Below are 17,340 nucleotides of genomic sequence, written 5' to 3'. Positions count from 1 at the left end.
CTTCACTTCTTCGGTGTGTATCTGGAAGAGTATTACCAGCTGCAGAGAGATGGTGAATGTGAGCTGGAATGGCTCTTGCTGATTCAGCACTAATATACTATCACACTAATGTGTTCTGTGCTTTCCCATCTCACTCCCTGTACAAAATCACTGACCCGAAAGCTGGACTGGTTAGAGCAAAATCACAGATAGGCTTCAGCATTAGGAGGAAGAGTCTTGCTGCAGTTTACCATGGTGATCCAACTAGGTACTGGTCCATTTCAGACAGCCAGACTGATACAAAGAAAGGTGGAATAAACACAAACACAAACAGAATAAATGCAATGGGCATGCCTTTTTTAACCAATTTCTTGAAAGCAGGACATGGTAGACTGAAGCCCATCACTGCATTTGAACAATGTTATGAAGTCTTAAGAACTTAAGGATGCTTCAGTTTTACAGTGTTTGATGTAAATTTCATCGGTGGTGTCCACACAGACCATGCACATACAGACCTATGTGTGTGCGTGTGTGGTCTGTATGTGCACAGTCTGTGATCCACTAGATAGATCCACGGTGCTTATTACACATTTGCATCACAATATCAAACAACAACCAAAGTATTAATGTTTTTTTTTGTGTGTGTGTGTGTGTTTTCCCCCTACAGTGTCTCAAGCAGCCTACTTTTCTCAGCAGCCCCAGGACCAAGTAGTGGTTGCTGGCCAATCAGTAACCTTACCCTGTGCGATTGTGGGATACCGGGGTATGGTGCAGTGGACCAAAGATGGCTTGGCACTAGGCGGTGAACGAGACCTACCAGGTAAGAATTGTACAAAAGCCAAACAAACAAGGAAAAGTATCTGAGAAAATTGTCAAGTCATTACATTCAACAGTGCTTTTTAACATTGAGTCATTTTCAAAAATTAAGTAGAAAGGGGAAAAAATGAAGTCAACGTAATTCATTTTCAAGGTGCTTCTAAATGGTGCGCTGGTTTGTAATTAGCTAGAAACCCACTTTCCTATATGTCAACCCAATTTAGAGCAAGTAGCAAGGCAGAAATGATGCTGTTCCCCCAGGAGATACACAATGCTTATTGAAGTCCATTTACCAAGGCTTAGTCTTCTCTTATCTTCATCTTTTTCTTTCCAATTAACAGCTGGGAGATAAAACCAATCATAGATTGGCAGGTAAAGGGCAGCATCCCTTCTCTGCAGCGGATGTGTGTTTGAGTAATGTCACTGCTTCACTTCTTCGGCTCTATTGAGTGAAGAAAAGGGAAGGCAAACAAACAAACACCGCAGCTAATGCAAACTAGCATTTCATTTGTCTAATCATCTCAGCCGTCTGGCCAGGTTGAGGTGGAGAATCAATCACCGCTCATGTCACGCATTGACATTTAAAATGATTTCCCCAGCAGCTTTGAAGGCAACAACCTGGACAGTTAAGATAGTCTCTTTTGGCTGGCTGCATGAGCAAGGCACCTCACATGTTGCCGCTGACCAAGTGACACAAAGATTTTAATGTGCATAGAATAGGGTCTCAAAACTAGCCCTATCTGTGATGGCAATATGTATGTGTATATCTCTTAACAGTGAATTTTGTGTGGATCAGGTTGGGTACGTTACTCACTGATGGGAGACCTGCTATCAGGAGAGCACAGCTTGGTGATCGATTCAGCTGAGCTAGGCGATGATGCAGTCTACGAGTGTCAAGCCACACAGGCTGGGTTGCGATCACACAGAGCCAAACTGACGGTGCTGGGTAAGAACTATGTGTGTGTGTGTGTGTGAGTGATATAAGTGAGTGAGTGCGATTGAAAGCGAGAAGAAACCACTGCGATATAACTCTCCTGCAACTGATTAAAAGTGGAGGGAATAGAGCATTCCTCATAGTCCCCAATTCCATTAACAGTATTTAAACTAGTGCCTCAAATGTGTAACACTGCAAATTTCTCTGCTCCACATAAAACACTTCGGAGATCCCACCCCCATGCAATCATAAGTCAAGTCGTCATTATTTATTCGCAATTTTAAATCACGCCCCAACAGAACTCATTTTTTCAAACCGAGCAAAACCGAGTCGACAGAAACACTGAGGAAAATATCCAACCCCCACCTCACTGTTTCTTTCCCTCTCCCTCTCTATAGCCTACTGACACTTAACACGGTGAAGGGCCAAGGAAATGTGATTGCAGCAGTCACAAATGACTTGCGTGAATGGTTAAAAGTCAAAGTCTGCACAGTTAGCACATTCTACAGTGACTCACGGAATTCATCAACCGCAAGGCTGCTTTTACATTAACGCAAAGTGATTGATCTACATATTCTCCGCCATTTAGCGACAGGGGGTGGGGGTAGGGGAACCGAGGAGGGGGGAATGATCGGTAGGGATTTCAGCTCAGTGCTACATTGCTGACACCTGGTGGCCCAACTTGGACACAGCCGTGCTTTATATCAGCTGAAAAACATAGATTTCCCCTGCGGAGTAAGCATATCAAGGGCTAAAAATATGAGACGTTAAAGATTTAGAGAGCGATCTATGAGAGCGAGAAAGGCCAAGTTTGTTACTGCACAATAAAAAAAATTCTGCTTCTAATTGAACAAAATTGGCACAGCCACACAGACTCAAAGAAAAGTAGGGCTACAACAATAGCCTCTGTACACACTGCCGATGTCTGGCGCACTGTTCGAATTCCCAGACTAGAGCATCACGAATATGCCAGCTCCTGTGTGAAGGGAATGAGATGTGTGCGCGCACGTATATGTGAGCATTCATGTGTGTACGTGCACGTAGGGGCATGTGGGGAAATCAATGCAGCCGGATGAGACCAAAGCAATCCAACAGAGTCAAAGAAGTCAACGGCAGGAGTGCAGTCGAGGGAATCCACATGGAAATTAGAATCACCTCGCACACGGATTCCATTAGCGCCTGGGCAATACCAGAGAAAAGACCTCTGACAATTCTGATACAAAAACAGAAATTGGTTCGGAGAAAAGGAACAGGACAGATGGAAGAGAGTGTACCACAGTTTTTTTTTTGCACGTTTCTATGCGTACTGCGAGATGGACACCTTCATCAAAAGTGGTAGACACTATTTGCCCAAGGCTTGCACACAGGCATGCAAACAAATGGACAAATCAGTAATTCAGATGAAACGGGCCTGCGGCGGCGTGCCTGTAAATAGACTCATAATGGCAAATCTCAGCCATGTGAAAAGGGCATAAGTACTATCGTAACCTCTTTTTTAGAGTGAGACAATCTCTCTGTCCATTTACCAGCTTGTTTGGTATAGGTAAAACTGGCTGAATTAAATGATTCCACACTGCAGTCAGGAAGGGGTTAGGGTATGGCTTTATGTATGAGTTACATGTAATTTATGCCAGGACTAGGCAAATATACTCTCATATAAGTTGTCACAATACTCAAGTCTATTGGTCATTAGGACACTTGTTTTTTTTAGTAAAAAAAAAAAACAATTTATTTTTTCAGTGCCACCTTCAGATCCCGTAGTGGAGGGAGGACCAGTGGTCCGCCTGAAAGCTCATACTCCTCATAACCTGACATGCCGGGCATCTGGGGCCAAACCTGCCGCAGAGATTACCTGGTACCGAGATGGAGAGATAATGCACGATGCCATCTACACAAAGGTAAGAATGTAGACACATCAGGCTTTATGGCAGGCATGAGAGTCACTATGGCCGATTACAACTTAGGATCTCTGTCTTGCCCCTTACCTGTCCTTCACATTAGTTCCATCACAGTGCACACTCAAAGTTGCGAAAACTCTCTTGAATTCAATCTCTGTACATCTCATCCTCATCAACCTACCGCAAGCTGCCTCCTTATGTGCCTCTATTTTCTTTCACTCTGGCTGTTGCTCTAATACTCGAGCATAACTGGAGCATGTCAAAGCTCAGACAGGCATAAGCATTTGATACAGTTTCCGCTGAGAGAGAAAGAGCAAAGGGGGGAGAGAGGGAGTGAGAGAGGAAAAAGAGAGAGAGAAAGGGAGAGGGGAAATCAGCTACAACAATGCTGAAACACAATGGGAAGTGCAGTGGAGCGTGAACCGGCTGCAACTGCGAAAGTGTCACATTTGTCATGCTCTCTGACCACGCTAAACGACACGTTTAAGGGAGCAAGAGCCAGCAGTGAATCGAGGAAAGTGAAAGAGAAAGAAAGACAGATGGAACCCGGAAAGCAGATGAGGGAAAAATAGACACAGGAGAAGATTGTTTAAGAGCGAGGTGGAAAACTCAAAGCCATTTTGATTTGAGATGGAGAAAAAAAAATAGATGGAAAGCCTCAAGAAGACACAAAGAACAAAGTGAAGGAATGTGAAAAAGGTAGACAGAGAGGGGGGGCAAGTTGGTGGGAGAGAGCAGATGAGCAATAAGAAAAGGACAGTGAGTGGAAGACTGATGACAGGCAGCATCAACACTCGATCTAGCATAAAAATGCTTTCACCGTGTCAGAGGCTAGGCGTGTGACCTGCCATTGATTCACCCCCAGGCTCTCCAGGGAACTTCCATAATGCTCCTGCCCCAGTACAGCACTGTGTGCCTTTCCCCCCTCCAATCGTCTCAAACCTAAAACTGTGCCTGATCCTCCATTAAGGCTGTCTTGTAGATTCAGCGGGCAGCAATTCACCTCTCCCCACATAGGCGTATTGATTTCTCACGCACAATAAATAGATTTCGAGGATGACATGCAGCTGGAAGAGCTGATAGACAGATCTTCGGGAAAAGGTGCTAATGGCAGAATGGTCCCGGCAGCATCTCAAAACACAGATGCTCACCTGCCTCACTAAACTGATGGCGGCTTTAATTCTCTGCAATGCCCAGCCTATGGTGCTGGCACAGAGTTGAGCTCAAATGGGATTATGGGCATATGGGAATTCCTTATTAAATTAGGACTTGCATCAGAAAATATAGGACAATTAGATTAGGATTATCATGTCTGTGTGATTTTAACAGTGATAACAAGATGAGAGAAATAGCTGTGTGTCTTGTATCTGAAGTACACAGACCATTAGGGCGAAATAACATTTCACTAGCCATTCTGTCTGTCAAATGTCTCGTCTTATTTGAATCCAAAGGGTGTCACATGTAACAATTATGGATAGTTTTGTTAAGAGCCACCTTTGACATTATTTTCAGAACATTTCATTGAGGCATTCTATTTTCAGAGAACTACAGCAATTTGTTCTACCAGCACTGATACGGTCTCAGTTTTTTAACTAGTTTCACACCGTATCACTGTCTTTTCAGACTTTGATGGCGGATGGAAAGAGAGAAACAGCGGTTAGCATGCTACCCATGGTGCCTGAGGACAGCGATTCTGGACGTACCTACACCTGCAGGGTCCTAAACCCAGCCGCCCCTGCAGGTCACCAAACTTCGGTTACCATCAGTGTTCAGCGTGAGTAGTTTTTATGTATTTATTTTTCTCCGTGATGCAGATTTTGCGGTGCTTATTTCATTTATGCAGGTAAAGGCCAATTTCTTTTTTTTTCTGTATTCCAAATACTTGAAAATGACAAGTGCTTTGTATTTTAATGTATTAAAAATTTGATTTCCTAAAATAAAAAGTATGGCTCATTAGAAGAAAAAAAAACATTCATTTTGTCACATTAAAAATACCACAGAGAGCGTTTTTTCAGTGTAAGATTAGTAATTCAGTAAATGTGAGATTTGGTTTAAATATATTTGCATGGCACTGTACAATTGTCTATTTATATACAAGGTTTTTATGGTAAAAAAGACGTGTAATTGGACAGGGGAATGGATTTTCAAAAAGGATTTGGACTTACGTTTACACACCTGGAGCTTGGCAGTGAAGTCATTGAGAAGGATTTGTAAAGCCTCTATTGCTGCAGTGAATCTAATACTGCATGTTTCCTTCCAGATCCTCCGTCTGTGACTCTCTCTGTTCAGCCTCAGACGGTGATGGAGGGAGCAAAAGTGTTGTTCATTTGCTCTGCCTCTGCCAACCCTGAGATCACAGGTTACAGGTAAGCACATCTAATATCACAACAGACCCAATGCATAATCCCAGATTATCCACTCCATCAGATTTAGATTTGAGAGTAAATCCCAAATTGGATATAAATTACAGATCAAATGCTTTGTGCACAGTTGCTTCAGTGTTTGGTTTTAATAATAGTTGTTATTGTAAAGGGTGAAACATCACAAAGAATGTACCAGTGAATCAAATAAATGAATGCATTTTCATGTTCATGTTGCAAACAGATGGTCCAAGGGTGGGGTTCCTATCTCGGAGGCCAATGGTGACAGCCTGGAGGTGACCGTAGACCACTCTTACTTCACAGACCCAGTGTCCTGTGAGGTGTCCAACTCAGTAGGAAGTACTAATGTCAGCACCTTGGTGGATGTACAATGTAAGTACTTTTCTGTCATCCACCTCCGTAATAACATATAAAATTGGTTAAAGCAAAATTGGAGATGTTCAATCTGTATGTCTCTCCTTTATCCTAAATTTCAAGGAAGGAAATTAAAAAAGTCCTTAAAATCAAGAGGATATCCTTTAGAGATGTTTGTTGTACTATAAGTAACATTGAATAGAAAGTGCTTGATAAATGACATCAGTTTGTAACTCACCATTTTTTAGTTGTGGCCATGTATTTTGGTCTCCATTCAGATTTAGATGTGGAGTGTCTGTTAAATAAGATACATTTTCATTCAGTAGTCTAACAGCGGTGTTTAGGTATAATCAGTCTCTTAAATAATGTAAACGTGGCACTGCATGAAAAATTTTCATATACAAGTAAGAAGTAAACAATACACGGTCACATCTTTTCCTTCAAAAATATAGAGCCATACGTACCTCTCACATTCATTCCTTAGAATTACCGTCATTTCCTACTTGTATTCTTAATAGGGGATGAGAACATTGTAATGGGCTTCATTTTTGTTTTGTGCTTGCAAAAACATACTCCATTGAAATGTACTAAAACACAATGGGAATTCATGTCTTTTATTTTTAGTTGGTCCCAGGTTGATGACAGAACCGAAACCCCAGACAGTGGACATAGGGATGGATGCTGCTTTCACTTGCTCATGGACAGGCAACCCTCCCCTCACTCTGGCCTGGACTAAACAAGGCTCCAGTGTGGTATGGTGACCTCTTCTCTTTTTTCTAAAAATGGCACACCATCTACAACTGTCACAGCAATCCTATTTGAATTCATTCTATGAGTTCTAGATGTATATTACTTTTTTTATTAGGGTATAAAAGGATTAGGTTGGAGTGATTCAGAACAACTTGTGTTTTTTTGACAATATTTTGTTACCCCAGTCCAGTTTTTATTTGATCCAATACACACATTCCATCTCCATTAAGTTTATTCACTTAAAAAAGGTTCATTACATTAAACAAGTCCATGTCATATCTCATCTCTGGCACCAGAATCACCCATCTCCAAAATCCCAATTTAACCCGTCTGTACAGGAAAGACAAAATGATTTTCTGCTCAGAGCTGGATGGTTAATGGATGACTTTTCTGTTTACGGCGCATTTACAGGAGTTTGGTAAATGGATAAAGTGATCGCTAGCCTAAAATGAAAGTTTAGCTCCAGTAGATGTGTGAAATGCATCAGCCTATTCTGCTGTAAGTGTTTCTCTGCTGCTGCTTAATCAGATTCCATAAAGAGCCTGAGAAAGCAAACAAAAAGCGAGAGAGGAAGGAAAAATAGAGAGAGGGAGTGGGAGGCTAAGGCTGAAAAGCCAGAAGGTTCTGATGAGATAATCAGTTCATTTTGCCATGATTACATCCCACCCTACCCTTCCTGAGTATGGGCCGATCTGATCCACAAGTAGAGTGTTTACTTCATCGCCACAAGATATGGATTAATTGGCTAATTCGATGAGTGCTGGCGAATAAAAAGTGCGAGGCGAGTGCTAAACGGATTAATCACAGTTTGGTGGCGTCAAGAAGGGGAAGTAGGAGAAGGGGAAGAGGGTGCTCTAATGATCAATGGCTTCTAACAAGTGACCGTGGTGTGTGTACCAGTGCACTAGAGGCGAAGGAGCACAAGTATCTGCTCACACTCTGGAACATTCCACACTGCCATTGTCATAGGTTTAATTAGAGCAGTGGGTTGACTCAGAGGACCCAGGCTGGAGCGCTTTAGACAGTAATTAAGATTGCTGCAGACAAAATTACAGGCGGAGTCAATGCTTTCCCCTTGGTATTGGTGACATTGGTCTTTCTCTTGTGTGAGCCACGAGCAATGAAATGGATGACTGGTGCTAATGGTAATAGCCATCTCTGAGGGCCACGGCTTGATCTGTCTGGAACAAAAACTCACTGCCTCTCTACACAATCTTCCCATCTTAATCCTGTGGAAATATTGATATGTTGTAATGATTTTCATTCCAGAACTGGCTAGAAAGATACAACTTTAACAGGAAGTGAAAACCATCAATATTACAAACACGTCTATAGACAGGCAATGTCATACAGACATTTGATATAAAGTATATACTTATATTTGGTGTGTGCTAATCTGTTGGAATAAATTATTGGCATGTGGTTTGTGGCAAACTCTTACCTGATGCCTATATCTGTGGTCACTTCTGTGGAGAAATGTCTTGGTATAGCAGCAGATCTGACCAGATTATTCTTCTTCATTATATTTAGCAGGTGCTCAGCAATAGTAACACGCTTCAGCTGAAGGCAGTTACACAAGAGGATTCTGGGACATACACCTGCAAAGCCATCGTGCCTCGGATTGGTGTGGCAGAGAGAGATGTAACTCTAACTGTCAATGGTAACTAAATGATGTCTTTTTATCTCATTTGTTTTATTCTCCCCTCGTTCTTTCCCAATTTTGTTCGTGATAAATTCTGTTGCAAAGCCACACGAGTTCACAGTTTTTGGTCAGCTTACTAGGGTTTGGAACAAACAGCTGTATTTTTTTTCTGTTAAGTGAATTATCTGATCAGTGAATTGCTTCCCTAATTGATGAGCTTCTATGTGCATGACCCATGCACTTGGTCTTGAGTACACAAGGAACATCAGCTCTGTGTTTTCTTTGCTTTCATTAGCACCCTTATTCAGTCAATTTCTCTTCATTTCTCTCTTTCACACAAACACTTCAGGCCCTCCCATCATCACGGCTGAGGCCACGCAACAGGCCGTCAAGCATTCCAAGGGCAAGATGGAGTGTCTAGTGGGCAGCAGCCCTCCCCCTGACAAGATTGTAAGTATACATTCTCCTATTTCTCTATGTATGTGGTTGCTAGGTTTCTGACGCTTAGTGTAGCCTTATTCCTGACAAGCTTGCTTGTGAGGCTTTCCCTTGAGCAGGTGCCTTCGGTGTGTGCACATCACATGCTGAAGCTCCCTTCCCCTCTCCCTCCAACAAGATCTCATGCGAGTCTCCTCTTTCCTTGCTCCTGACTCTCTCTTTCCATATCTGACACCCACACAAATACACACATGCACAGTCCAATTCCCCTATTAGAGAGTGCGCGATGAGAGGGCTGATCCTGTATCTCACCTTTTCCACCCTCAAGTGTGCAGAGGCGAACTGCACTAATGCCAGGGTCTGCAGAGAAGACCTCAGGCCCCATAGGCTCCTTTCCAACGGCGAGCAATTAGCGCATAGCACCACTGACCTCCCATCGACCCCATCGTACGTGGGAAGGCCTTTCAGTGGATAATTAGGGTCTAAGTTGGAGAGACATCAAGAAGAAGGGTAAAGCATAGAGATGGACCGAGACAGATGGAAGTTAAGCAAGGGTAACTGAAAGCAGTGATGCAAAGAAGGAATCAGAGACAAAGAAAAAAAACCCTCCTGATCCTGGAAACAGTGACAGGTGGGGATTCGGGGTGTTAATGGCTGTTATTTCTTTACCTGAGGCCAGTCAAGGGAGGAATTCTCAGACATGCTGTTTCACCTCTTTGCCAGAAAGGTGAAGGAAAGAAACCATGGCTTGTTCTCTCTCCCTGAGTAGCTTTGAGATCTCAGACTGATCTGCTGCTAGACAGGAGCTGGTTGTCTTCTCCGCATGTTTTTTCACTAAGCTCTTTTTCACAAGCCGAGACACAATACTGTTGGTAAACCAGCTCGAAATGACAGCATAAAAGAGCACAAGAAAAATTCCAATCTCTGACAGAGTTTATGACACTGAACGTTTACTTCTAGAGTGATAAATGTTTACACGCATGTCCTAAATTCTGCTATATTAAAAATGCCACTTTAGTTGTTCTGTTGTGTTGGCTGGACTAGGCTTGAATATTCAATGAGATTTTAAGTCAACCTGGAATCAAAATCGACCCCATTTACTTCATACATGTTCCTGGTCACATTGTGAACAATGCAATGGTGCATGTTATGAATAAATATACATGTTGTCTTTGCAATTCCAAACTTTCCGTTTGACATCAAGAATCCCTCTTGCCTTTTCATGACAAAATCAACAAAAATGTAATTGTCATTTTAAGCTTAAATAAAATGTAAGTATAAAGACTGTTGCTGCACCTTACACCTTGCCATCTCTTCCTCCTCAGGTATGGACATTTGGGGACATGATCTTGTCATCTGGCTCTTCTGGTCGTTTTTCCGTGCAGACAGTACACAGTGACCGAGGGGTCCTCTCCTCGCTAATCCTCTCAGAGACTCTGGCACAAGATTTCCAGCTTCGATACAACTGCACTGCTTGGAACCGCTTCGGTACAGGCACGACACTGGTCACTCTTGAAGAGCAAGGTATGGGGTCCTCATGCCAGATTATCCTGTGTAAAACATCCTTTTATTCAAAAGCAATATAGTACTGGTCGAATGTTTGGACACACCTAATTCCTTATTGTTCCAGCTTCTATAATGGTGGTAGTCATTAAGTTATGAAATGACATAAAATGAAGTATGAATATTAAGTAGTGATCAAACATGTTAAATAAAAAAATTATTTTACATTTTAGGTTCTTTGAAGTAGATAGCCCTAGATTACATCTCTGACTTGAGATGCTTTTAAACAGTATTTAATTAAAATCAGTATTGAGTTTACATGTATGCTTCGCACTTGTCCCCCTCCCACCACTCATCAATAAAAAAAAAAAAGTTAACCTTAAACCTTTAGATCAAAAGCTTCTCAAGACTGAGAAACAATTTCATTCAAGTGTGTCCATACTTTTGACTGGTAGTGTAGATCAGTGAGTGTTTGGGGAAATGTTGGGTCTGGAGAGTCAAAAATTGGAGGGATGAGAATCAAGCAACTGAAAGTAAAGTGAGAAACGTGGCACGAGTTTTAGATTTGTGGATGAGCCAAGCTCTTTTGGCACCATCCCTTTAATTATTGAAGAAAGGTTGATTTGAAAACACTGACAGTAAGTTGTAGGGTTTGTCCACCTTAGAGTTGGTGCCATTTATCTAAGATTAGACATGACCAGCTGTAATCCAGTTTGAGTCAGTTCTATGCAGGAATCAAGTCTCAAAACACCCTGCAATCCTGTGCTTATCTTAATTATACACCACCAAATCAATATAATTTAATCAGGAGATGTTTCACTTAATGAATACATTCGTTCCATAACAAATATATAGATTTTGAGCCTGAATGAATTAAATCAAGACCTAATGTACGGCATGGGTATGTAACGCTTCACTGACCGTTTCATTTTGTATGCACAGTGCACTGGCTTAAATTTGCTTAAATAAGACTAAGAGCGTGGTAGATGACTTGAGCCTTTGTACTGGGAGACACCAAAAATAAGGTCTTCGCCAGCAATTTGCATCAAGGCAGCAGAGCCAAGTCTCTGGAGAGGCAGACAGTGCTATCTCCTGGAATCTCTAATTAGATTACTGTCGGCTGCCTCACTGCATGTCAGGCCTGGTTACCCCTCTTCCACCAGAGATTAGAGACAATAGCCTGTTCCTGTGATGCCACTGTGGATCACACTAGATGAATTTCTATATGTTGCATTTGAGTTTGGACGTGGCTTGGAAAAAAAGCTTCTTTGTAGAACGCGTTTGACAAGCAGAGAGCTTTTCTTCAATCAGCTGGAGATCCAAAATACCTTTTGATAATATGAAAATTAAAGAATCTCACAAAGAAAATGTCAAGAACATGTCTGGGTCATAATTTAGCCCCAAACTTTAAAGAAAAAAAAAATATATTTTGCACAAGGAAAATTAACCCTATTTAGGGTCATTAAAATATATTGTGACATTTTTATGAAAATTACACAATTACCCAGTTCACTTGTAAATGTTAATTGAAATTATATGGTAGCATTTGTTGTACTAAATTTAATCTACAAATGTTCTTTGCAAATGTGCCAAAAAATAAATAAAAAATAGACTACTTTCTTCATACATTCTTGTTTTTTAGAATTATCTTTAAATAAGTTTATAGCAGGTCACAAAGTGTAAAAGGACAAATGAAGCATTATGGACGTTATAATAGAAACATAAAATCCACTTGTAATGAAATTAAAGCCTGAATTTGGATCATCTGCATACCCTGCAACTGAAAATGTAGATGTAATTCAGCTCAGTCACATTCCCTGTTTCCCTTGCAGAGGCCCTCCCCTTGCTAATCATCATTGGCGCATCGGTGGGCGGAGGCTGTGTCTTCATCGTTTGTGTCATTACCCTGGTTTCCATCTGCTGCCGCCACACTGCTAAAGGTGAGGTCAAAGGTCAGATGTTATCTGAGAGTTCTTATTCTCTCCTCAAAAACATGATACAGTAGAAATCAAACGAACTAACTAGACAGAGGTTAATTATGGGGCCACCTCTTTGCCTGGAGCAGTGTTGACCTTTTCACCTCTCTGGAAATCTTCCCACCGTTCACCTCATTAATCTCTATACACTGCGCTATTTCCTTACCCAGGCAAAAAGGGCACACGCCTGTCTAAGAGCGACATCCGCGTACAAATCGTGCACAGCGACCACAACGCAGCAAGAGGAAACGACGATGAAGAGGATGTGAAGGAGCCTATGGTAAGTCACTCTCAAAACAAAAAAGAAATACTTAGAATGGCCTAATAGATAGAAATATCTTTTATACCATTTTTCCCCCATATTTTTTTTTCCTGCTATGCTGCAGGAAAAACATGAAAACATCAACAGCAATACAACTCATTTTAATTTTAAAATATATTCCCTGATTTCTGAGTGAAATGGGATACTCAATAAGAAAAAATGTTAAACCTATACTTCCTTTTATCCATCAGGACCAAAAATATGTAGGACTTAGTGACATTAGCCAAAAAGTAAAGTAATTTATTATATTTTGCTTAAAGACGGTAAAAAAAAACACATATATCACAAGAAGACCAGGAGTTAGGGACAATATTAATTATGATTGCATGACATTTAACATACCATAGACACCAAGCAGTTTGTAACCCAAATCTCTGTACTCTTCTCAGGCTCCCAACAGCAGTGAGTCTCCAGGAACATCTCGCACAGAGCACAGCGACCTGCTGGAAGAGGAGGATGATGAGCGATCAGATATCAAGGTATTACATTTCACAAAGCATGACTTGGATGGTTAATCTGATAAAAGCAAAAGGTTGTTTTCAAAGGTTTGAGGAAACTATTGTACTTAACACAATCTTGCGGAGATAATATTTGTATTACACCACAAGCTTGGATCATGTTCAAGAAAGCCTACAATTCTTGGTCAATTTCTAACTTGTAGCTAGCACCTTACTAAAATAATTGGTATGTATTTCATTCTGTACAAGATTTTGTTATTTATCTGACAATGTTTTCTTTTGTTCTTCCTAGGACCCCACCAATGGCTACTACAATGTGCGGGCTCACGAGGACCGCCACATTACAAGAACTGGCTTCTCCGAATATGTCCCTAATGCTTGCCCAGTCTACACTCCCTCTCAGCTTCCCTCGCCGAGCCCCTTATACGGCCAGCACTCCACTCAGCCTCGGATTTATGACTTCTCCCAGCGTTATGCCACAACCCCTGCCACACGCACCACCTATGAGCAACAGCAGTCACAACAACCACAGCAACAACAGCAAACTCCCACCATCTACCCTCAGGAGCCAGTCTATGTGGGCTCTGCCTACCTGCCCGCCACCTATGGCCGCGCCTTCACAAGCTACGTCAAACCCACATCCTGTGAGAAGGTTGATGGGTATGAGCATTTAGACCAGGCCAGCAAGGTGTCCAGCTCCTCTCGATTCTCATACGCATCCTCGCAGGTGTCGTCGCAGCAGTCTGACTATGGACGGCCCTCTCAGCAACGCATGCAGACTCATGTGTGATGGCTCCCTCGAAGACCCACTGAGGGTCTGGCATGATCAATGTCATGATCAACAAGGACTTTCTTCTGAATGAGTTCAGGAGGGATTTAAAAGCAAACTTTAAACTGAGATTCAAGAGGTGGAAAAGCTTTATTGCTGTATTGAAGTGAATGTTGGATCAATGGGAAACTTCTTTCGAAAGAACTACAACGTGCCACTCAAGCTTGGAAGTCACCATCAAGCTACTAATTTTCTTTGTCCAAACGTTGAACTTTTAAGGGAAATAAACACCGTCCATCAATCCTTCTCTATGGCACTGTATTTTTATTAAAAAAGGTTCCAGCACTGATCCTTCTAGATCTTGGAGAAGGAACGCAGTGCTGTGGAGAAGGGAAGTGTCCTCATGAACTAACCCTTGCAAATGGGGACATGCTTATGACACTATGCTGAAACAATCAAAATGACATGAACTTAAAAAAAAATAATAAAAAAAATAAAGTGTTTGTTGGCATGATGATGGAATTGTAAGCACATTTGTGTATCAATGACAACAGGTCTTGCCTACACAAAGTGGCTCAAAATTAAATCCACAAAGCAGGGGAGCAGAAGAACGCAGAGCGCATATTTCTTCAGAAGCTCTATGTGCAGTCTGCACTGCTGTTGGGGTTGCAAGAGAGTATTTATGTAAACCCTCAATGGACCAGTGCAGGAAACGAATGCTTTGGTAAAAAAAAAAAAATATATATATATATAAAAATCCATAAAATATATTTCTGTCTGTTTGATAGAAACAAGATTGGCCAATCCCCAAAGAAGCAAATTTAGAGGTGCGGTCTTTTTAAACTATACTCTCAAGGACTTGTTGCAGAGTTCAGAGTAGAGCCCATTTCGGGACCACAGTTTCTTAAGTCAAGCCATACGGCAAACCTAAATTACAGCACAGCCTTGCAGCGTGCAGTAATAATCTTGAAATGTTCCTTATGTGACCACTGTATGTTATTAAATACAGAGTGTGCCAAGGTGACTGTTATGTCATGCTGACATGGCTGACACTGTCAGGTAGCACCAACATGTTTACACAGAAGAAGAAAAAAAAAAAAAAAAGATATAGCAAGTGAAATGCAGTACCGTCCATATCCACTTAGAGCCACTTCAATGACTGTACAAATTGCTGGGAAATTCATTCCTGTCTGTTGCATGCAGATGATGTGTGTATGTGAACGTATTCAGCATTTCTTCTCATCTGTTTGTTCCTTGTGTGAGAAACGGCTTACTGCACCCTACGTCAATTCGATCTTGGATACCTACATTTGGAAGTTTCCATACTGCCATTTTCCTTTGAGCCTGAATGGTCGGCTCCATTTGGAAAGATAAAAAAAGTCAAAATGAACATTGCTTGTCTTTATTTTTATATTTTATATAAGCCTTAATGTACAGAGTGTAAGCTGCTCTATTGTAAAATACCTTTATATTATAAAATGCATATATCTATATCTTTGAGTTGACTTTATTTGGCTCACAACGGTTTTTACCCCATGTTACTTATCAGTTTTGAAGAGGTGAAAGGTGTTACACAACTAATTGACTTTTTCCTTCCGTTTCTTTTTTAATAATGTTCAATTAATTTTATTTGCTAAAAATGAGCTATTGTTGCTTGTAACTTTGTACACATATTTATATTTAAATAAAACCATTTCAAATAATATCTGCTCTGACTGAAGTGAATTTGACACACATCGCTGGGTCTCCTCAAATGTCATGAGGAAATGAGGACAAACAATACCGGGGCTGCCGAGTTGATGAATACATAAATTAGCAGTGATGCCTATGTTGATTCTCTTATTCCCGCAGCGACAGCAGGGTTTTTAATAAAGACGGATGAGATTCCCAAGCCTCCCGCTGTCTGCGTATCAAACATAGCAGCCACAGGCCGTCTCCCTCAACGCAACCAAATATTGCGCTGACGGAGCGGGTGTCTTGTGACAACATTATCTTGTCGTGTCACCCAAACTCTCAGATTTCATCATGTCACGCCGAGCTTCACCGCAGGGAGTGTTGAAGACATAAACATGTACTCAGCATTAAACAAATGAACTGACGGCTACTCTGGTAAATTGAGGGTCATGTTTCCATCAGCTGTCATCATCCCTTGCATACAATGAACACTGCCGAAAATAACCAAACAAGAATGAATATAATGTGCAAACCTGGTAACATACAATGCAAACTCTGTTATCTTTAAAGGGGTCATATGATGCAATTAAAATTTTTCCTTTCTCTTTGGAGTGTTACAAGCTCCTGGTGCATAAAGAAGATCTGTAAAGTTGCAAAGACTAAAGTCTCAAATCCAAACAGATATTCTTTTTATTCTTTATTTAAGAGTCAGCCACACCTACCTAAAACGGCTCGTTCTAACACGCCCCCACATGTCTACCTCACTATCTGGGAAGATTTGCATAACGCCACCCAAATGTTCACGCAAAGAAAGAAGGCGTAACTTTTATTCTCGCTGTAGTATTGTTGTTGCCGCCGCCATGTCGTGAAGGCACTGTGTGTTTCGTTGTGAAAGCGGAACTACTTTGTTTGGCCTTCCAAAAGAGGACAATATCTGCTTCGTCATGCCTGGAGCTGATCCGTGCTGGTTGCTGAGGAAATACAACAACTTTGCGCTGTGGATCGCCTTTCGCCGAAGCGGAGTCCAATCCGAGGTCGTCACATGTGGTTGCCGCAAGCCTCCTTCGTCGAATCCGCCGGCCGCGCCGTTCTCAAGCCCGCCGCCTCTGCTCACTTTTTTATATTTAAAGCGAGTTTTTTGGGCAGTGTAGCGTAGGGCTTGTTGTTTGTAATTTCTCCGATCACAAATGCAGACATGGTTTTATGTTTACGCGGCGCGATGCAACGCAACACGTAAAAAGACAGTATAAGTCATTATAATCTATAATTATGTCCCCAATGGATGCAACGAATGCCTCGTTTATAATGGGTTTTCATGTTTTTGAATCATCGCTCCGGCCTGACAGGGCATCATCACAATATGGCAGGGGCATAACATTTCCTTCACACGCTTGTGGTATTCGGCCAATCACAACACACCTTGCTCTTCAGACCAATGAGCTTTGT

At 41.6% G+C, this 17,340-nt stretch overlaps 1 protein-coding gene and 1 long non-coding RNA gene across 3 annotated transcripts in view; one reads left to right on the top strand and one right to left on the bottom strand.

The window, feature by feature from the left end:
• LOC107582216 (kin of IRRE-like protein 3) overlaps nt 1-15,315 on the top strand; it is a 46,405-nt gene extending 31,090 nt beyond the window's left edge. Inside the window, exons 1-14 of one of the 2 annotated variants that reach the window (XM_016267963.1) lie at nt 649-799; nt 1,592-1,741; nt 3,470-3,627; nt 5,251-5,401; nt 5,888-5,993; nt 6,232-6,380; nt 6,987-7,114; nt 8,643-8,772; nt 9,104-9,204; nt 10,518-10,716; nt 12,528-12,635; nt 12,842-12,951; nt 13,383-13,472; nt 13,744-15,315. In XM_016267963.1, coding sequence (XP_016123449.1) covers nt 745-799; nt 1,592-1,741; nt 3,470-3,627; nt 5,251-5,401; nt 5,888-5,993; nt 6,232-6,380; nt 6,987-7,114; nt 8,643-8,772; nt 9,104-9,204; nt 10,518-10,716; nt 12,528-12,635; nt 12,842-12,951; nt 13,383-13,472; nt 13,744-14,241 — 2,133 coding nt within the window. In that variant the 5' untranslated portion in view covers nt 649-744 and the 3' untranslated portion in view covers nt 14,242-15,315. Of the gene's footprint in view, nt 1-648; nt 800-1,591; nt 1,742-3,469; nt 3,628-5,250; nt 5,402-5,887; nt 5,994-6,231; nt 6,381-6,986; nt 7,115-8,642; nt 8,773-9,103; nt 9,205-10,517; nt 10,717-12,527; nt 12,636-12,841; nt 12,952-13,382; nt 13,473-13,743 lie in introns of those variants that run through there. The other variant, XM_016267964.1, reaches the window with a different exon arrangement.
• On the bottom strand, nt 10,672-13,414 carry LOC107582217 (uncharacterized). The gene is made up of 3 exons (XR_001608929.1): nt 13,336-13,414; nt 12,469-12,629; nt 10,672-10,742 (listed from the first exon to the last, which is right to left on the bottom strand). It is a non-coding gene; the product is annotated as an uncharacterized lncRNA (long non-coding RNA).
• Nucleotides 15,316-17,340: the final 2,025 nt, after the last annotated feature.

Source organism: Sinocyclocheilus grahami, unplaced genomic scaffold, assembly GCF_001515645.1.
Source record: "Sinocyclocheilus grahami isolate Dianchi unplaced genomic scaffold, SAMN03320097.WGS_v1.1 scaffold42.1, whole genome shotgun sequence".
Taxonomy (NCBI): Eukaryota; Metazoa; Chordata; class Actinopteri; order Cypriniformes; family Cyprinidae; genus Sinocyclocheilus; species Sinocyclocheilus grahami.
This window is presented reverse-complemented; position numbering and strand designations above follow the sequence as displayed.